This window comes from Hibiscus syriacus, unplaced genomic scaffold, assembly GCF_006381635.1.
Source record: "Hibiscus syriacus cultivar Baekdansim isolate YM2019G1 unplaced genomic scaffold, ASM638163v2 tig00006507_pilon, whole genome shotgun sequence".
NCBI lineage: Eukaryota > Viridiplantae > Streptophyta > Magnoliopsida > Malvales > Malvaceae > Hibiscus > Hibiscus syriacus.
This window is the reverse complement of record NW_024062101.1, coordinates 246,400-269,312: the sequence shown is the minus strand read 5'-3', so window position 1 is coordinate 269,312 and position 22,913 is coordinate 246,400. Positions and strand designations below refer to the sequence as shown.

The 22,913-nt window shown below is 35.2% G+C and overlaps 1 protein-coding gene across 1 annotated transcript; it reads left to right on the top strand.

Annotated features, from left to right (window-relative positions):
• Positions 1–13,935: 13,935 nt before the first annotated feature.
• Positions 13,936–20,128, top strand: LOC120200733 (integrin-linked protein kinase 1-like). Its single transcript, XM_039201496.1, has 12 exons — positions 13,936–14,620; positions 14,943–15,017; positions 15,117–15,221; positions 15,904–15,989; positions 16,937–17,057; positions 17,623–17,702; positions 17,927–17,989; positions 18,106–18,227; positions 18,373–18,458; positions 18,770–18,894; positions 19,143–19,274; positions 19,926–20,128. Exons 1-12 carry the CDS (start codon positions 14,201–14,203, stop codon positions 19,930–19,932), a joined length of 1,422 nt encoding a protein of 473 aa, XP_039057427.1. The 5' UTR covers positions 13,936–14,200; the 3' UTR covers positions 19,933–20,128.
• The last annotated feature ends 2,785 nt before the right edge of the window (positions 20,129–22,913 follow it).

Sequence of the window (22,913 nt, the reverse complement as noted above, 5' to 3'; positions counted from 1 at the left end):
ACTCAATAAAGTGACCATCAAGAACAAGTATCCACTTCCCCGAATTGACGATTTATTTGATCAATTAAATGAAGCTTCAGTGTTCTCAAAAGTTGATCTACGTTCGGGTTATCATCAATTAAAGATTCAAGAGAAAGATATTTCAAAAACGGCATTTAGAACAAGATATGGTCACTATGAGTTTATCGTGATGCCGTTTGGAGTTACGAATGCACCAGCTGCTTTTATGGATCTAATGAACAGGATATTCCAACCTTATTTGGATCAGTTTGTTGTGGTGTTTATTGATGATATTTTAATATATTCAAAGTCAAAGAAGAGCATAGTTCACACTTACAGATTGTTTTACAGATTTTACGAGATAAGAAGCTTTATGCTAAATTTTCTAAGTGTGAATTTTGGTTAAATGAAGTGACATTCCTTGGACATGTAATTTCTGTAGAAGGAGTTCGAGTGGATCCCCAAAAGATTAAAGCTATTTTAGAGTGGGAAGTTTCAAAGAATGTATCAGAAGTTAGAAGTTTTCTGGGGTTAGCTGGTTATTATCGAAGGTTCGTTAAAAAATTTTCGATCATAGCATTACCCCTAACTAAACTGTTGAAAAAGGAAGTAAAATTTGTTTGGACTCAAGAATATAAAGAGAGTTTTGAAAAGTTAAAGAAGATTCTCACAGAAGCTCCAGTGTTAGTTCAACCTGAGTCTGGCAAGAACTTTATAGTGTATAATGATACGTCTAATAGTGGTTTGGGATACGTATTAATGCAAGAAGGCAAGGTGGTGGCCTATGCTTCGAGACAACTAAAATCGTACGAGAAGAATTATCCAACACACGACCTAGAGATGGCGGCAATAGTGTTTGCTTTAAAGATCTGGCGTCACTACTTGTATGGTGAAAAGTGCTACTTGTATACGGATCATAAGAGCTTATAATATTTGATGACTCAGAAAGAGTTGAATTTAAGATAAATAATATGGGTGGAATTTCTCAAGGATTATGATGTTGTGATTGATTTTCATCTCGGAAAGGCAAATGTGGTAACTGATGCCTTGAGTAGAAAGACGTTTGCAACTTTGCGAACTCTTGATGCTAGATTATCGTTAAGAGAAGATGGTGCAATTTGTGCAGAATTGACTGTCAAGCCAGCATGGCTAGATCGAATTAAAGAATTGCAAGCTAAAGATGGAAAGTGTTTAAAGAAGATACAACAGATAAGAAATTGAGAGGGTACAGATTATGAGATTAAGTCTGATGAGAATTTGTATTATCGAGAAAGATTGGTAATTTCGGATGATGATGAATTAAAGAATGATTTGTTAACGGATGCTCATTGTAGTCCATTGACAATGCATCCGGGAGGGAATAAAATGTATATGGATCTCAAGAGGCAATATTGGTGGCCGGGAATGAAGAAAGACATTACGAAATTTGTATCAATGTGTTTGACTTGTCAACAAGTCAAATCTGAGCATCAGGTTCCGTCAGGATTGTTACAACCAATTTCAATTCCTCAATGGAAATGGGAAAATATAACGATGGATTTTGTGACGGGGTTGCCTTTAACTCTAAACAAAAAAGGATTCAATATGGGTGATCGTAGATAGATTGACTAAGTCAGCCCATTTTATTTTGGTACGAACTGATTTCTCCTTGGATAAGTATACGGAACTGTATATTAGAGAGATTATACGTTTGCATGGTGTACCTATTTCTATAGTTTCTGATCGAGATCCTAGATTCACATCACGGTTTTGGAAGTCATTACATGGAGCACTGGGAACTCGGTTGAACTTCAGTACAACGTTTCATCTTCAAACCGATGGTCAATCCGAGCGAACTATTTAAATTCTGGAGGATATGCTAAGAGCTTGTGTCATTGAATTCAAAGGATCGTGGGAAAGGTATTTATCACTTGCTGAATTTGCATGAATCTCTATACGGAAGAAGATGTCGTACACCCTTGAACTGGTATGAACTTAAGGATCGAGAAGTTATTGGTCCTGAGTTGATTTAGAATACAGAAGAAAAAGTTCAAGTAATTCAGAATAATCTGAAAGCTACAGCTGATAGACAGAAATCGCATGCTGATTTAAAAAGGAAAGAGATTGAATTTCAAGTCGGAGATAAAGTGTTCTTGAAAGTATCTCCGTGGAAGAAAGTATTGAGGTTTGGATGGAAAAGAAAGTTGAGTCCTCGATTCATTGGACCTTACAAGATTACTAAGAGAGTAGGACTAGTAGCATATTAGCTAATTTTGCCACATGAAATGGAAAAGATACACAATTTCTTTCATGACTCAATGCTTAGGAAATATCGATCTGATCTATCCCACATTGTGACTATTAAAGAAATTGAAGTTCGATCAGATTTAACTTATGAGGAAGAACCTGTTCAAATATTAGCTCACGAAGTCAAGCAACTAAGGAACAAGACTATTCCATTGGTTAAAGTCTTGTGGAGGAATCACAAAGTAGAGGATGCAACATGGGAACGTGAAGAGGACATGAAGATTAAGTACCCCTACCTCTTTGCATAATGAAAATTCGAGGACGAATTTTCTTAAGGGGGAGAGTTGTAACATCCTCAATACCAGGTTAGTGACTAAATTATAAAGTCTCAGAATTTGGTGGTTAAAATAAAATGAATGAATAGTATAAAGATTTACATGTAAATTATTGTGTAGGATGGAATTGAAAGGAAGAAGGAATGAAAGGACAATAGAGTAATTGCAAGGAAAAAAATTAAAGAAGGGATAAGTATGTATATATAAGGATACACGTGGGTAGAAGGGGAGAAAACACCCAAGGCTTCCAGAGTTCTCTTCTTCTTCTTTCTTCCTTATGCATGTGAACCAAAGCAAAGGTAAGATTTCCGATTATTGAGTTTCTTGTTAAATTTAATATTGGGTTTTGATTATTAGATGATAACTAAGCTTAAGGAAAGCTTAAGTTATCTTAACATCAAAGGATGATGGAGTTAGGAGAGATTTAAGATTTGAAGTTCTTAAATGAAATCTTGGAATAGAGTTCATAACTAGAATTGAAAGTTAAATTTGACTTGTCATCAATCTAGTTAAGATATACGAAGTGTTAAAAGCGGAATTCAAACATGTTGAATTATTGATGTAATTCTTAAATTACATATGAAGGATAGAATTTAGAGGTTTAAGATGAAATAAATGAGTATAAATTGGTTTAAGGATGTGTACTATAGTTAAGAATGAAAAAGGAGATTAAACATGAAGGATTTAATCCAAAATGAATGAATTTTCGGGTTCAAAAAGAGGATTCTGGGCAGAGTACATCGATGCATCAAGGTTAAAACCCAAAAATTGTTTGAAGGTGTATCGATGCACAGGTAGTGCATTGATGCACTCTTTTAAAATATAAGCATCGAATGCAATTAGTGCATCGATGCATAAGGCATGCATCGATGCATCCCATTAATAATAAAACATCGAATGCACTTTATGCACCGATGCACAAGTAGTGCATCGATGCATACCTTCATTAAAAGATGAAATTGGCATTTATCTTAATCTAAAGAGTGAACCATTAGAGTATATTAGTTATAATACTGATATATATCCATGTGTGATTATGTAGATACTAAATGTATTCCGGAATGATCAAAGGATTAGAATCGAATCAAAGCAAACCTAAGGTGAGTGCATACTATATGTATAGTATAATGGAATAAGACTTGTGATAAGTCTAATTTCTATATTGATTTTCATAGTACAATAGTTGTGAACATGCATACATGATAATTATTATAATACATGCATAAGGAATATATATGTTCATGTGATTGGATAAATGATGTATATATATGAATAGATTTAAATACACATGTGATATGATATGTGATATGAGAACATGACATGAGCTACATGATCACAAGAGAAATGACATGAGCTACATGATCACAAGAGAAATGACATGAACTACATGATCACAAGAGAAATGACATGAGTACATGAACATATAAAATATAAGAATAATGCCCATAATATACGATATGAGAGCTATAGGTGTAATTGGCATGCCAAGAGTCGAGGGTATAATAGTCCTTCGGGACGTAGCCCTTCGGGATGTAGTGGTCCTACGGGACATATATGACAGTCCTTCGGGACGAATACTGAACTAAGGTTCGGTGCCCCATGAGGGAATTGATACGAGCTGTGGTGACAGCATTAGTGCACAACCTCAATGCACTCACATACATCTATTCTCAATAATATACATGGGCAATTGAAATACAAAGTAAAGTGAAAGTGGTACAAGAAGGTAAGTTTTGTACATACATGATATGATTATATATGTTATTGTGTAATAGATACATGCATATTGAAATGTCATGAAGGAAATGGTAAGAATGCATATTCATGAAGATATTGTTGCATATTCATTTATTGCCTCACTAAGTCTATGACTTAGCGTGCGTGTAAGTGATTTACACGTAGGTACCAAGAAATAAGAAGATTCAGAATAACAGTGGCACGGACAACAACATTACTAAGAAATCAAATCAGAAGTAATTGACAAAGTAGGTATTTTGTTGTGTATAAAGTGTTGGTATGTAATAATTGGTTAATTACGAATGCTCTGATCGATTTTCTATTAAGTGGTCTCTTTTATGTAAATTAAAGTATTTTGTTTTAATGAAAGTTTTAAATTCCCAGGATTTTTCTTTAAGAATCAAAGTTTGAAACGTCAATGTGACATCTCGGACTTGTATTCGAGTCGAATATGAGTTAGGGGTGTTACAGTCACACTTCGTTGGGAGGTCAGTCGATTGACGGTGACAAAGAGATTGTAATTAGAATTTAAAAAGTTTTTTGGGTTTTTTTGTAGTTTTATAAAATTTTAGGTTTTTTCTTTTCAAAATTATAATTATAAATTTTATTTTAAATAAAAATTTAAATATAAAGGTGACATGTGTCCTTTAAAGGTAGAATTAATTGTCGTTACAGCCCGAAAACCTAAAATTATAATGTTTCTAACGTTAGACACCTAGATTGACTGAATAAAAAAAGTTTGGGCACCACTATGAAAAAAATGTTGTAATTTAAACACTTATTTTTATATTAAGCCAAATTTACAATATGCTATTTTTATCTTTAAAAAATTAATTATATATATGTACTTTGACTAAATGTTTAATGTGTTGTTTCTACTTTGATACAGTATTCAATATGATATTTATATATTATTTAATATTATTATAATATTTATAAATTTTTGTTAATTGATTTGATACTTATTGATGTTGTTAATCAATGGATTATAATAACACATAAAATAATAGTTTAACTACATAACTTATTAATAGTATTTTTTTAATAATATGAAATGATTATAAGATAGTATTTATTTAGAATTTTCTTAATCAATTGACAACACACACCTACACTACAGACGTAACTACTCGAACTCGTGACTTTTAGAGAAAATAATATTATCCTTTTTTTCCAGTGTTGTCACTTGAAGGGTTCACTAATACTATTAATTCATATATCATAATAATACACAAAATGATAGTTCAAGTACTATATTAGATATTTTAACAAAGTATAAGTATCATATTAGATATTTTAAAAATACAAGTGTTACATCAAATATTTTTATCAAATGTAAATATCATATTAAATATTTTTATCAAAATAAAAATATATATTAAATATTTTATCAAATAATAACTATCACATTTAACATTTTAAAGATATCTATATGAGATTATATTTTTTGTTAAAGTAATAGTACTAAATGTGATATTACCCCTGTATAAAATAATAAAATATAGTATATGATAGGAAGAAGTTTAGAGCGAGAAAATGGAATTCCACATGTTAGGCTTTGAATGTGGGGGGCCAATCTCCCGGAAAAACATATATAGTGAGTGTGAAAGAGCAGCCAGTGGATTTATTTGACAAGTCAATTGAAGTGGGCCCCATGCATTGACAATGGGTCCCACCATATCCCTAACGCTACAGCTCCAGTTGTCAAACAACAATTTTAAGGCTAGATTTTAATTTTAGACATTATTTCGGCAATTTTTCTAATAAATCACCGGTGGTCAATATATTTATCGATCTAATACTGATCAGATTATATTTCTCGATTTAACATTCGTAGCAGTAAAGCACGTCTCCTGAACTGCGCTATACGCTGATTTGGCATCACGTGGGTATAGAGCGCCCCATGCCCTGCAACATACGGTGATTTAACGCCACGTGGGTATAGCGCGCCTCCTGATCCGCACTATACTTACGTATTTGACACGTGGGGTATAGCGCGGTGCAAGGGGCGTTATACCCCTAAATACCCGACCCCTCACATCCCAATCATCCCTATAAATACCCTTATATTCAATCACTTTTATCACATCAAATTCTCTAAATTTCTCTCAAATACTCTCTCTTTTTAAGGTATATTTTATAATATTTTTACTATTATGTATTTACTTTATTTAATATTTTACTAATATAATTCTTTTACAGATATATAATGGAATGTATTTTTCTTCGCTCGGATAGAAATCATATATCTCTACACTTTGCTGATATGGTAACATTTTAACGTTTTAATTTAATTTAAATTATTAGTAATATTTAGTTGATTTATTTAATGCATGATTATTAGATTAAGAATTAAATATATCGATATTTTGCTGATACGATAACATTTTAACGTTTTAATTTAATTTAAATTATTAGTAATAATTAGTTAATTTATTTAATGCATGATTATTAGATTAAGAATTAAATATCTCGACACTTTGCTGATACAGTAACATTTTAATTTAATTTAAATTATTAGTAATAATTAGTTGATTTATTTAATGCATGATTATTAGATTAAGAATTAATTTTTGTAATTATTTATTTTTAGGAGAATGACCGTGTATTATATCCTTTTATTAGGAATCTTAAGTTAGTGATATCCAGCCGTGTCTTGCCGTATTTAGTAGAGGCTGGATTCGGTTACATAGGTAGATATCAGGGTCATTGTAAGATAGAGCCAGACCTGATTTCTGTCTTAGTAGAGCGGTGGAGGCCAGAGACCCACACATTCCATCTTTCTTGCGGAGAGTGCACGATCACGCTTGAGGATGTTTCTATGCACCTGGGGCTTCTAGTGGATGGAGATGTGATATCGGGGATAGCTTCCGGTTCTTAGACTACTTTGTGTCGGGATAGTCTAGGACGTGTCCCGGAAAAATTTATCAGAGGTAGGATACCGTTAAATTGGTTAGATGTCAATTTTCGGGAGTTGAGGGCAGACGCCTCTGAGGATGAGGTTAAGATGTATGCACGGGCATGCATACTGCAGCTGATAGGAGGGTTGCTGATGCCAGACAAATCGCGCAACCTAGTTCACTGTATGTGGTTGCGACATCTTAGCGACTTTCGTCTCGCCGGATCATTCAGTTGGGGCTCGGCAGTTTTGGCTTTGTTGTACAGGGAGATGTGTGGAGCCACTGACTACAGACGTAATGCTATCGGCAGATGTCTCCTGCTGCTGCAGTCTTAAGCATGATATCGATTTCCCTTTTTATGTCCCGTTGTGAATAACCCATTCGTATTTCCACTACTTCTGAGGTAATTATAAAATTGATTTTGTATATTAATAATTTTATACAGCGTATAATAAATTTTTTTCCTTGAATAGGTGGTCTACTGATAGGAAAAATCATCAGGAGCTACCTGATGATTTAGAAAAAATTAGGATGTTAATCGATCAGAAAGCTGGCACACATGTATGAATTTTAATGTTTAAAAATCGATTTTAGATTATAGTTATATAATTAGATTATTATTTTGATAAAAATTATATATTATTTGTTTTAGTTTGAATGGGTGCCATATTCTACTGATGATGTGAGGGCGGTGATCCCACTTGAGTTGAGGGGTCCATCAGATATTTGGATGGCGATGGTCCCTCTGATCTGTTATGCGACCGTCGAGTGGCACTCCACTGATCGCGTGCTCCGGCAGTTTGGTTGTTTTCAACCAATTCCGGAAGCACCTCGTAATATGGACGAGTTGCATAGCTTAGATAGACGCGGCAAGACAGATACAGATTGGCTGGTGAGGCATCATGAGTGGGTCGTGTTGTGGGAGGATCGACATTGGCGCCTTCCACGTAAAGAGCCCATTTTTACTGACTTCTTGATGTATGCTGAGGATTATTATGAGTGATTTAACAGTAACGGGAAATTGTTTCTACTTCCCGAGGATGCACGAGGGCAGACCTTTCCACGACATTGACAGAGACGTTCACCGATACAGCAGCATCGTCCCCCGACTCGTGGACGGAGAGCAGGTGCTTCCGGTTCATCCTCAGCTGCACCAGCAGGACCTTTCCAGCAGCCATCGCAGGCATATATGATGCCGCAGCCATATATGATGCCGCCATCGCCTTTCTATTACCAGATGTCGTCGCCGCCGCCTTCACCTGGTTTTATGACCCCACCGCTGCCACCGTCACAGATGAACCCTCCTGGAGGCTATTATGGGTCTATGTTTGTAGATCTGACTTGGGGTTCATATGCTGGATATTTGGCGGGTTCAGCCTCATCACCCATGGCCGCAGCACAGACACCTCCTGTACAGTTTTCACACTCAGCGATGTCTGGGTTTTCCCAGTTTTCGCAGGCCGGTGGGATAGTCAGTCATACACCTCCAGGGTCCTTATTCTATGGAGGTGCTTCATCGTCATCAGCTCCTCATCAACCTAATGTACCTGCTTAGGACGACGACGACGACGATGGTGACGACGACGACGATGATAACAGCGAGGAGTCAGAACCAGTGATACGAAGAAATCCTCCTCAAGACCGACAGCTACCACCCTGCGGAACACATTCGCGACGCAGGCATCAATAGATTTGTTTTTATTATATTTGTATTTACTTTATTTTGTTTAATTGTAATTTTTTATTATTTCTCATTTAATACTTACTTTATTTTGTTAAATTTGTTAGACTTTTTTTTAATATATTTCAGTTAATTTTGTTTATTACCATTTAATATCAGTTATTGTAATTTGGTTATCATTTACCATTTAATTATTACTGTAAGTTTATTGTATTTAAATACCAAATTGTTATTAGTTTGATAAAATTTAATGATTGTGTTCGTTTTTTAATCTTCATTAGCGATTATCGAATGACATTAACTTGAAGTAAATGCAAATTAAAATACAAGAATTATTATTTGATAAACAAATACATCATTTCCTCATCAATTGTTACTTGATGACAACAGAAGTGGACATGTTTTTCTAGTGTGTCCTGGGTTTCTACAATGGCCACATCTTCTGTCTTGTCTAGATCTTTCTCGAATATCCATATCGCAATGAATTCGATTGGATTTTGGACAACCACGCTCCCTCAATAAACTCAGATTTAGTACAATCGGAAGCCAATCTTGAACCTCATCAGGGTCTTTGTCATTACCTATGGGGGAAACTCAAATTCTTATTCCTTAAAAACTTCAGATAATAGGTATATGTGATCCACAAAATGGTTATAGTATTGACATGTATGCGAGCAAGCTGCTATCACATGAGAGCATGGATACTTCAGAGCTTGAAAAAACCCGCAGTCGCACGTTCTGTCCCTTAGATTTACTCTTAATGACACAGCTTCAATCCCTTGAAGAGGTCGCGGCAACTCTGTGACACGAAACATTTCATGCCTTCTAGAGAAGCTTGTTACAGACATTCCATTTGATGCAACAATTTTTTTCTGTAGATCTGCAACTAATCTAGGGTGATAGACATGACTGCCTTGCATCCAGGTTTGAGCTTGTCCCCCGAGCTTCACAAAAAAATACCCCCAAACAAAAAATATGTAGTTTTTACCAAAGCCGCTACAGGTAAGTGACGTGCACCCTTTAAGGTTGAATTGATTGCCTCAGCCAAGTTGCTCATCATGTGTCCATATCGATATCCACCATCATATGCGTCTATCCACATTTCTTTATCGATGAGGCTGATGTAATCGTATCCTTTCTCATTCTTCGCTCGCAAATCTTGAAGCATTGATTCAAATGTTCGAGGAAGTAGTTCGTAACCTGATCAAAAAATGTATAACTTACTAACTTGCTTTCACTTACCCATGCGCACAATTAATTGACGCTCATTATTCTTCTTGTACCTTCCATGACAGTTCACATCAATGTGTCGGAGACAATTCCTATGTTGGACAAAGGGTGGTTGCCACATTGGACCCAAAGACTCCATTACTGCTTTGATCCCAGCTCTGCGATCTGAAATGACACAAATTTTTTCCCTCGTGATAACATGTGCACGTAAATTTCGGAGGAAAAAAGCCCAAGAATCCGTATCTTCTCCTTCGACAAGAGCAAAAGCAACTGGAAGAATGTTGCGATTGTCATCTTGGACAACTGCCAATAATAAAACTTGCTTGTATTTTCCATACAAGAAAGTCCCGTCGATCTATACCACAAGCTTGCAGTATTTGGCAGCATTAACGCACTGTGGGTAACTCCAAAAAACCTGGTAGAATTTGTATCGATCGTGAAGAACTCGATCATTATGGTATGCATAGGAGGTTTCGAAGTGCACAATTATCCAAGGATTCAACGTCCGCACCAGCCTAAACCAACCTGGAAGTTCATTGTAAGATGGATCACATTCGCCATGAAGTTTGACAATGGCATTTTGTTTTGCCAACCAAGCTTTTTTATAGGAGACAGTGTACCCATACTGCGATTGTATAGCTGAAATCAACACTGCAACAGCTATATGAGAGCTTGCTTTTACCATGGACATGATGGCTTGGCATATCACTTTAGAGTCCAAGTTGGGATGATCTTGGTTGACCCCTCCAACACAACATGTGTGAGGACCGTTGTATACTGTTAGTTCTCATATGTTGTTTTTCCTCTTTATTTTCGATACACGAACCATCTAATTGCATCTGTTTTCGCGTCGGACATAGTAGCATACATATTTTTCGGTCGTTGATCGGTTGACTTTGGAATGAACATAATTACGGATATTGTAATTTTTGATAGCCATCATCGCTTTTTCTTTGCTTGAAAGCTCCATGCCTAAAGATAACTCGCCATTATTTATTGATGAGTAATATCCATAGTCACCGAGATGAGGCATATCCGCAAATTCTGGCCCGTACATTGCACCATAATCAGCTTCATACATGTATGCAGGAGGGTCAGTTTGTGCCACATTTCCTGGAACTTCATCATCATCGGAGTTGAATTGCGGTGATTCTGGGTGAATGAATAGTTCAGTCTCAGCACCATCCGCACCAGGCTCACGAAGCGGTTCTTCTGGTGGAGATGATGGTTCCTCCATGCTCTCCACATTTAGTTCGAAGAACCTACTACTTGCACGCCTTCCCCTTGAACTGGAAGGCTTATCGATATTGAGATCGAAAAAGCTCGCAGTCGAATGCCTCCCCCTGGAGCTTGAAGCCATCGTGTCAAATGGAAACTGCACAGATGGTTGTGTCGATGGCATCTCCATATGGTCAAAGAAATTTGCAGATGAATGCCTTCCCCTTGAACTGGACGCGGTGTTGCCATACGGATTGTTCGTGGACCCACCTCGGTACATATCGTAAGGAGTTCCGGATGAATGTCTCCCCATTATGGCATTAAAATCATTACACATTACTATAGTCGGACTGTCAACTTGATTAACTTGTTCAGCCAGCCCATAGTGTGAACTTAAAGATTGACCCCGAACAGCACGCACTTGAACAAAATGTGCATACATCTCAATAGCGGCGTTTGAATAATTACTTTGAGCTTCAACCATCATTTGAACATCATCATTGTTCGAAAGTACGAACGCTGTATAAGTTAATGGCAACAATGATGTTGGAAATCTGTAGTGTAACGACGACATTCTTCTATTATTTCCAACATGAATCTTCCTCAAAATCTTCGTTATTAGCTCCTCAAGAGTTATGTTTCTCTTGAATGATATTTTAACACGCTCATTTGATACGAAAACAACGCCGGTTTAATCTTCTCGAATTTCACCATCATAATAAACAATAGCTGTAAGTCGCGCCATTCTTTGAGTTTAAAAGTGCGGCAATATTATATCTGCAAAAAAAATAACTTAAACAAACCTGATTAAATAAATTATATATAAACGAAAATATAACACAAATTTTTTTTACATATCAACATAAATAATTTAAATAATATAATTTTATATTATTACCTGCACCGCAAAACTATTTCGACGTATGCTTCCGCTTTTTAATTGTACAAACATAAAAATTAATTAAAAATAATTAGTATAATATTTTTTCAAATAATGATAATAAACAATAAGTATAATTAAAAAATTATAACAAAATTACCTTATAACGAAAAATCGCACGAACTTCTAAATTAAATATTAGAAGATTGCCAAAATTATTACTCGTTGACAGAATTATTGTATTAATTTATAAGAGAGGAGAGATGCAGGAGATGTGAGGAGAGATGAGGTATTTATAAACATATAAGGCGCGGTACCGACATCGCGTTATATGTAATTCTATAGCGCGGATCAGGGATCGCGTTAAATATAATTTTGGTACGGCGTATAGCGCGGTCCCTGATCCGCGCTATATCCCTACATGGCGTATAGCGCAGAGCAGGGGGCGCGCTATACCTCACGTGTAACCCAGTCAGTGTATAGCGCGGTACAGAGGGCGCGCTATACTCTACGTGGAGCCAAATCAGCATATAACGCGGTTTAGGGCGCGCACTTTACTGCTACGGGTGTTAGATAGGAAAATATAATCTGACCGGTATTAGATCGGTAAATATACCGATCACCGGTGATTTTTGGGAAAAATCGCCCATTATTTCAGTAGCTGTCTTGGTTTTTGGCCATTTTCTCTATATATATATTTTTATAATCATCAGTATTCGATCTATTGATCTATTAATTCAGATTGAGTACTATAAAGGTGAACATGATCTTCTCAACCCAATTTGTTCAATTCGTAAAAGTCAATATTAGACCCTCTGATATTGTTGAAAGAATCTAGTGCTTTATCTCACCCTATTAACTGATGGTTGATTTTTCTATATTTTTTAACCATAAAATAAAATAGTTAATATATTTTTGTTTATTACTTATTTTTTTTCAAAATTTTACATTTTAATCATAATTATTTTATATATTATAAATAAATAATTTTTATAAGAAAAATATTAAAAAATTAATTAAATATTATATTATTAAAATATATAAATTTTAAATTTTAATCCTAATTTTAAAAAATTCAATAAATTTGGCCTTTAATATTTTAAAAATATTTATCATTTTACCTTTATTCTACTCTTAAATTAATGGTTCTTCTAAAAATATTTTTTTTATATAATAACATTTAATACTTATCTAACTACTCATTTGATTTGACAGACTCATCTGGTTTGAAAGTACGGCCAAAAAGATTGAATTGATAAAAGTTTTAAATATAAAAGATTAAATTTATTAAATTATTTTAAACCAATATAAAAATAATAGAATACACAAATTCTTTGGGGACTAAAAATATTATTATAACAATTAAATTAGATCTTTATTTTATTTTTTAGTATGAAATAATATATTTATAATAATATTTTATTAAATAATTTATTTATAAATTTTAAAAATAATTTATTTATTATCAAATAGGGAAATGCATATTAACAAGAAAAAGACGTTAGAACAACGAGAGAGTGATGTTATTTTATATGTATAAGTCCATTGACTCAGTCGTTGATTTTGAATTCCAGCCATCTGAATTATAATTAAAGAAAAAAAAGAAGAATATGTTATGAATCTTAGTTATCAAGAATTCATATATGCAAGTAACATGTCATACAGAAATCATTTTAGATTTTTTTGACGAACGCCATTTTCGTTGATTTCATCGGTTGAGGCCAACCCATTTTCCACCAGCTTTAAATTTCTTTATTTTCTCTGTTTTAGTTCTTGCAATGTTCCTAGCTCGGATCTCGATTAGTCTATTCTAGCATTCGTCTCCTCCTTCAGGCTTGGGCTTCGTTTCGAGATCCCTCAGCTTAGAATTTATTCCCCTTTATTCCAGAATCATGTCGCTGTTCGAATGATTCTTATCTGACTTGTCTTGCTGTTCCCAATTCTGCAGTTGATTTCTGGATTACCCTTTTTGTTGTATCATAACAAACGGACCATGACAAACATAGCAGGTCAGCTGAAAAAGGGAATCTCCCGCCAGTTTTCTACTGGGTCGTTGAAACAGAGTTTCAGCCGCCAGTTCACACGGCAGGCATCGCTCGACCCCCGGAAGAACAACCAAAGGTTCAGCTTCGGTCGGCAGTCGTCGCTTGACCCAATCAGGCGGAGTCCCGTCCATGATGGGATCGCGGTGCCGGAGAACCTTGACGCGACCATGCATCTGCTGTTCATGGCGTGTAGAGGGGATGTCAAAGGAGTGGAAGATTTGTTGAATGAAGGCGTTGACGTTAATAGTATTGATTTGGATGGCCGTACTGCTTTGCACATCGCTGCTTGTGAAGGTCATGTTGAGGTTGTTAAGCTTCTTCTTGTTGAGAAGGCTAATATTGATGCCCGTGATCGTTGGGGTAGCACGGTACTTTTCTTCGTCTTCTATTTCTTTTTGCTTGTTCCGTCCGTTTTCTTTTGAACCCTTTAGTTGTTCAAAATCGAAGGGAGGGGAATAAGATTTATTTGCAGGTTCAGCTTTAACATAATTCATCTCTATTTGTTGGTTCTGTTAATAAAATTTATTGGTCTTGAACTAGGAGATTCAATGATTTTGTGGAAGTTTATTTTTTGTATGGGCAGACAGCTTTATTTCCTTGATGATATCATACTGCATATCAAATGCAGTTTTATTTATGACTTCAATGCATATTGAGCATGTTAGTAAGTTTATTTTTTTGTATGGGCAGGCAGCTGCGGATGCAAAGTACTATGGAAATACGGAGGTCTACAATATTTTGAAGGCCCGTGGAGCCAACGTTCCTGTACGACATTAAACTCTCTTCTTCAATCTAAATGCCATTTCTATTGTCATTGCTATGCATTTATGACGATTGATATTTACATGTATGCTATGATATTAGAAAACCAGGAATACGCCAATGACAGTTTCTAATCCTCGAGAAGTTCCAGAGTACGAGCTTAATCCCTTGGAGCTTCAAGTTCGGAAGTCTGATGGTATAACAAAGGTATGGTTCTCTTAGCTTATTTTTACTACATTGATTCTTTTGGACATTCAAGTATGGTCCAATTTGAAAGGTGATCAGGTTGATGTGCGGATGATTTCTTATGTAAATGTTTCATGTATTACTCCGTGGAGGGATTAGGGTAGGATTCTCTTGCTAGATTCGGATCTCTTTTCCGCTCAGTTCCACTTTCAACAGAGGCTTATTTGGCATTACTTTGGGTGTCACACATTCAATATTTTCTTGTGGTCTCTGCGTTTTCATAATTTTTTAAAAGAATCTGTTATCTTAAAATCTTGGTGGTAATCCATTTTAGATTCTCAAGAAGACAGACCCAAGATTGAAGTTTTTCTTTACTTTTATGGTACAGCTTTGAACTTGTCAATCATATACGAAATGGTACATGAAGAAACATATTTTAGTCTCCATTATCTCCCTCAATTTTTGACCAAACTCTTGCTGCTTTGGGCAAACTTTTGTTTTAGCTAAGACTTACTCTTAGGCAGCCACAATTTTTGTCTCTGGGGTTGATGAACACTGCACTGATCTGCATCTTGATGAATTTATATTTATTGTCGTTTCAAAGTTTAGGAGATCTATCAGTTGCTCTTTGTTCTCTCTCTCTCTCTCTCTATATATATATATATATATATAGATTGTTAACGTTTCATAAATCTCTTGCCAGGGATCATATCAAGTTGCAAAATGGAATGGCACCAAGGTTGCTGTAAAGATACTAGATACAGACAGCTATTCAGACCCTGAGACCATGTATGCACTTACCTTGTTTTCCTTTTTGTGTTTTTGACTCATGTGAATTGACCATGTATGCACTTACTTTGTTTACTTTTTTATGTGTTGACTCATGTGAATCAACATACATGTGCTGTTTCCTTATTGAAGTCATTCATTTATACTTACTCTTGTATTATGCGCATTCCTTTGCTGTGTACACTTTCTTGGAATTCAGTGTCTGCGTGCTGGTTCTTTATATAGATATTTATGCATCAATAAATTTGTGTGTTTCTTATCATGTCTGTGTTAAAAATTACGCATATCCTTTTTTTCCACTTATTTGCATGTTTTTAAGGGTCTGCAATAAGTTTGCATATGAATGTTTCAAAAGGTTGACGAGAGCGTTTGCATGCTTTCCAACATTCATATAACCTAAGAACCGGATAAGAAACAAGCATGCTTGCTGATTTTCCTCCAGCAGATTAGTTCTTTGGTCCAAATTCCAACGAGAAGAAACCAAGGATATATGTTGGGAGCAACAATAGCTTAATATAGCTCTAGTTCTGATAGAATTAATACTGAAAAAAAGACGTTGTAAAGTAACTTTCTAACAGCTTTGTACCGCCACCGAGTACTAGAGTGATTGGTGTGTAAAATTTTGATACAGTTTTTACCAATTATGCACTTTCATTCATTCATATCACAGTCTTCTTGTAGTTTAATTAGGGAATATGCCTCTGAATTCCTTCAATCATTTTTTATCTGGTATAATGGCACCAGATGTATTAAATGTATTCAGTACAAATTTTGAGGTTACATGGTTACGTTGATGATTTTGTTGTATCAACTTCTACGGAGATTAGCACATACTTTATTTTGTTACTTTATATTTCTTGTTTTTCAAGAGCTGTATGATTTTTCTAATTATTGTTAAAGTATATTAAGATTTTTTTTGTGTGTATATATATATATTCTCTTAACAGAAATGATTTCAAGTATGAGCTAACTTTGCTAGAAAAGGTTCGACATCCGAATGTGGTTCAATTTGTTGGAGCTGTTACACAAAATTTTCCCATGATGCTTGTCTCCGAGTATCCTTCAAAAGTAAGCATCTCTCTCTCTCACTTCTTCTTGCTGCTTGCCCCTCGACTGTGTTGCCTGTATTTTTGTTCTGTAAATTTGTCTATTTTATCCATATCTATGCATGCTTCTGTGTGAAATAGTTATTGAAGGGAAACGCACAGCTTGTCCATTTATAGAGAAAAAAAAGGATTAAGATGTATGCGCATTTTGTAACCTAGATCACTGTATATTGCCTTGTGGTGAAATGAGGAATTGAGTAATGACTTATACATTGCCTAGATTGGCTCCCTATTTAATGAACTTAGCCTCGCAACCATGTGCAGTCAGTTATTGATTCTACTTTGTTTTCTTTGTACTTCATTTCTTCACTAGAGCTTTTGATACTTCAAAATTATTACACATAGTTTTATGCATCCTTGAGATAGTATTACTTTAAGCTTTTCTGGCATGGTTCCTTTATTTGGTTATTGAAACATTATCTGTGCGAAGGTACCATTCCATCAACTTAGTTTGCTTTGTCTAGAGAAAAGTATTTAGTGCTTTACTTGCTACATTAAAATTACTATGGAGATTATCCTTATTTTAGGGTGACTTGGGAAGCTACCTTCAAAAGAAAGGGCGTCTATCACCATCCAAAGTCTTAAGATTTGCCCTTGACATTGCCAGGCATGTTCTTTCTTTGAATTATACTTCAAGAATACTTTTTGTTATTGTCACTTTAATCTCCATTAGTCCTATTCTCCTCCTAAGCTAAACTCGGATGTTAATGTTCCAAATATGCTTGTTCTTTTATCCTTTAATATCCTTTATTTAGTAGTGCATATAACTTCTTCTAGCATTTTATTTCTCCTGGTTATTCTCTTTATTGATTATCATTTTCTTGATATCAGGGGAATGAATTACCTTCATGAATGTAAACCAGAGCCAGTCATTCACTGCAATTTAAGGACAAAGTAAGGCAATCACTGCAGAAGTTGATATAATGCTTGCAGAAATTGCAAGCGATAACCTTTGTTGTACTCATTGTGATATACTGTTCTTTAATATTTGAAATTTGGTAAGGTGCCAGAAACATTTTGATAGATAATGGAGGTCATCTGAAGGTATCTGGATTCGGTTTGTTAAGATTGACAAGAATAGCACCTGACAAGGCAAAATTAGCACATCCAAACGATCATCTTGATCCAAAAAGTACGTTTGTGACAAAAATGGAAGAGAAAACCTTTTCTGTGTGTTTAGTATAAACCTTTTCTGTGTGTTTAGTATAAGTATGATACATGTATGCTTTCTGCAAATGGTAAAACTGTGACTAATAATTTGGTTTTTCTGATTGCAGATGTATCTGCTGCACCTGAGCTTTATATGAATTTGGTATTTGATCGGAGTGTTGATTCATATTCCTTCGGTGTCGTTCTATACGAGGTACATGTTCTCTCAAAAGTTTGTTATCAACTGACAGAGATGAACGTTCCATTCTGACTATTCATTCCTTGTTTCTTGCTGACATCTTGCGAACAATGTGATTTTCTTTTTTACAAAAAAAATGGATGCCCAATTTCTGCTGTAATTCTTTCTATATGTGCGATTTTGAGTGAGGTTTATGAGAATGAGTAGTCAAGGCGGGGAGCTTTGTTAGGGGTTTGAGGGAAGTAATTGTTTAGACAATTAAAGCTGCTTTTTTGTTTGATAGTTGGAATTACCCACTTTTCTGTTTTGTTCTTGTATAACTTCAGATGATTGAAGGAGTAGTGCCTTTTCATCCCAAACCTGCTGAAGAGATTTTGAGATTGATGTGTTTGGAAGAGAAGAGACCATCATTCAAGTCGAAATCAAAAAGTTATCCTCCAGACTTAAAAGAGTAAGTTTGGGGTTTGAGATGAAAGCATGTTTTCTGACCTCAAGTTAGTTTATTGAATTAACGACAGTGTTATGTTTGTTTGTACGGGTTGTTTTATGTTCCTTACACATTTAATCGAAAAGAAAAACCCGGTTTGTGCGTGTCATCCTTTTCAGAAGAAAGAAGCGCTGTGTATTCTAAGGCTTATCTTGTACCGCAATATGCACACACAAATGTTCTAAGCTTTACTACTTGTAATATATGAACAGGTTAATTGAAGAATGCTGGGCTAAAGAACCTGTTGTTAGACCGACATTTTCGGAGATCATTGTACGATTAGACAAAATAGTTGCCAACTGCTCAAAACAAGGGTGGTGGAAGGACGCTTTCAAGCTTCCATGGTATGCTTCAATTACCATTTTTCACACTATGATGAAGTTTGTATATGTTGCATATGAATGAAATGTTGTTAGAATTCCTCAACATATCATGAGCATACCCAATGCTTACTACTATGTCTGTTCATTTGAGCTCATCTTTGCCCCCCTAAAATATTCAAGGCTGTTTCTGATTAAGATGCCTTCTGAATTCTGGTTGTTAAGTTGCCCTGTTCATTTTTAGTACGATGAAATGGACAAAAATGACCCCTAAGCTTCAACCATTCGATCCTAACATGTTCCTAACATCACACCAGCAAGTCATACATGCCAAAATGATTCAGATTCCACATCTTAACATACAATAACACACAATTGACACATTTTAGCCTATGCATGCCATTTATGTTTATCATACAAGACAAGTTAGGGGAGGGAGGTAGAAATCAGTTTGGTTTCCATATTGTGGATTGTAACTTCTATGACTAACTTCATGATGTGGGAGTTGAAGCCATGTAGAATATCTGTAGACACCATTTCCATGCATGTGCCTGTAGCAGAAATTTCAATTTGCAATAGACAAGAGCACTCAGATGCATGCACACATTATTTATATATTCGAAATGAGAAGTTCAATTTTGACATGCATTATGCTCTACATGTGACTCTTTGCAGGAAATGAGGGGAGGGAAATTGGATCTGGGGTTTCTGTCAAGGGAGCTGGAAATGTTCCGTCTCTTATGTATGAATACTACCGTGTGAAAAAAAAAACATTGCCACAAATGGGGAATTACAAATCGGGAGCCATTAATGTACTTGTTATGCCATTTGGTGGCCTTGACAATAAAATTGTAGTTCTAATTTTGAGTTCGAGAAATGAATAATACGTTCCGAGCTCACCTTGCAATTCAATTTTTTTTTAGTTTGGAAGTCAGTAATTTGATTATAAAATTTGAAGTTCGATCCCTTTTAAATTATAAGATGGGTAAATTACAAATTTGATAACTGAATTTTACTCTCTTATTTTACTTATTGTACTTTGAATTTTTTCAATTCCTCACTGAATTTAATACATTGAATTTTTTTGTCACTCAATTGTTTTCTCACTAACGACATTATAAATGAGCTATTATATAGATGCAAAATGATTTTGTTTTGGTAAAAAAAATTGTTTTTCTAAAACGGCGTCGTTTCGACGCCGTTAACTATTTAACGACGGAGTGATCAAAATAACGCAATGTATTAAGTTTAGTGAGAAAATTAAAAACATTTAAAGTTCAGTTAGAAAAATAAGAGAGAGTAAAGTTCAGTGATAAAATTTGTAATTTACCCTTATAAGATAATATTTGGGTGTCCGCTTCAAATGTATTTTGTCAGTAATTCTTCAACAACATAAACTAAAGTCAATTAAAATAAATTTTATTTTTGATGAGTTAAAATGAATTTTTTATAATCAAACGTCACACAAACATCTGCCAAGAGATTTAATGATGAATGACTAAAATACATTTGCATGACAAAAACCTTAACAATCTAAAAATGAGTGACCAAAAGATAAATTAACCACTGTTAAAAGTTTAATAATTGGTGATCAAAATGGCATATTCCTTTAACGTAGTGATTCTTAAATGATTGCTTTTTAGGTAACAAAAACGTTAGCATACTAATAGTTGAATGATCATTTCAAGTAATTTACCTAATTGTTTTTCATTCGATTGGCACAAATCAACAATACGCGTCGAGCAACTACACTAGTCAAGATGAACTAGTCAAAACAATCGACGGTTCACAATCTCCTAAAATACACCCGCGTTGCAGAGTAATTTTTCACGGTCACCATTCCCCTCTTAAACCCTCCAAGGTTTTTTCGCTTTCTTAGTCTTCCTTTTTACTTGCATTTCATCTTGATTTTTTTATCGTTTAATCGATACAAAATATTATATCTGAGCAATCGCGTGAAAACTGTAAGTAAAATGTCTTTTTATGAACAATTCATTGGGTTACTGTTATTGCTGAATTCTGCAGCTTGGAAGTTTATTGTAACGTTTAGTGTTTTTAGACAAATCGGTGATAGTTATGAATATTGAATATATGTTATCATTTTCTATATTTCCCTTTGAGATGACTATCCAGCTCAGTTGGTAGAGCACAAGGTTCTTAACCTTGAGGTCGTGGGATCGAGTCCCACGGAGGGCATTTCATAATTTAGAGGTCTTCTACGGAAGCTGCTCTGAACTTGGTGTTGGAGGCAGCCTACTATCTTACCTCTCCCTTACCCCATTACATATGGGAACAAGAGACATCCATTTTTTGTTTTCTATATTTCCCTTTGTAATTTTTTTCTCTCCAATTTTTCTATTTAAAACAAAATGATTTTTTTTGGATAGAAGATAGACCTCATTAAAACCCCTTCATATCCTACATATTATATCAGTAACATGAAGAACAGAGGAAGGAGGAAAAGAGTAACATAAGACTTAACAACATAACACATACTGCAACACTAAAACCAGAAACCTTAAAAAACTGAGTAAACACCACAACTTAAGAACCACAACATATAACATCTAGATCAGCCTATACCAGCTTTTGCTAACTCATCCGCTTCTCAATCAGTAGCTCTCAAAATATGTCTTGAAATGATGCCCTTTTATTCCACATAAGTAGCTATACCTCTAACCAAGGACTGAAATAAAGGGGTACATAAATTTAGATTTTTAATCTACTTCAGAGTCGTGGTCGAGTCCGATTCCAAGATAATCATCTGACTTGGAAAAGATCCTACTTCTTCAATGAGAGTCAAACCTCTTTTGATCGCCAATAGCTCTGCAAGTATAGGAGGACCGCCTCCAATTTTTTCTGAGAATGATCCAAGTTGCAATCCCATGTCATCCCTAATCAAACTGTCTATTCCTCCTTTGTCCCATCCCTTAGCCATTGCTCCATTTTTCTGTCTTCCTATCGAATCTGCCAGTTTTAAATCCTCAACTAGAGAGTCGAAAGGAATTTTTATATCCTCAAATCTCGCCCCAAACTAAGAAGTAGTTCTAAATTTAGCAAGAAAGAACAGCAGTGCAGAATCCACTTTCTCTTTCTGGAAAATAATATCGTTCTTGCATTTCCAAACCGACCACAACACTGCCCTTGGAATGAATTTCCAAATAGTAGATCTCGTAATTAAATTTTCCCACAAAATTATAAAGTCAATCAACTTCTTAGGAACCACAAAAGAAATATTCCAGTCCCTCAAAAATCTAGACCACAAAACCTAAACCACCTCACAATGCAAAAACATATGTGAAATCGACTCCTCACACTTCCCACACATCGGGCATAAAATATCATCAATCCCAGTCACTCCTCTCTTCAACAGTTCCTCCTTAACTGCTACTCTTTGATGTGCAACTTGCCAAACAAAAGCTTCTACACGTGGAGGTGCAACCCCTGCCCAAACATGCATGTCCCAATTACCCTCCTCTCCATCATTACCCTCTTGATCATAAAATTTTGTGATGCACAATTTAGCTGAAAAACAACCCTCACCATTTCCTAGTCATATCCATCAATCTTCCTCTAATAATGAGAGAGTGGTGTTATTCAACAAGGAAATAAGCTGCAACCATTTCTCAACCTCCCAATCTACCAAATTCCTTCTCACTTGTA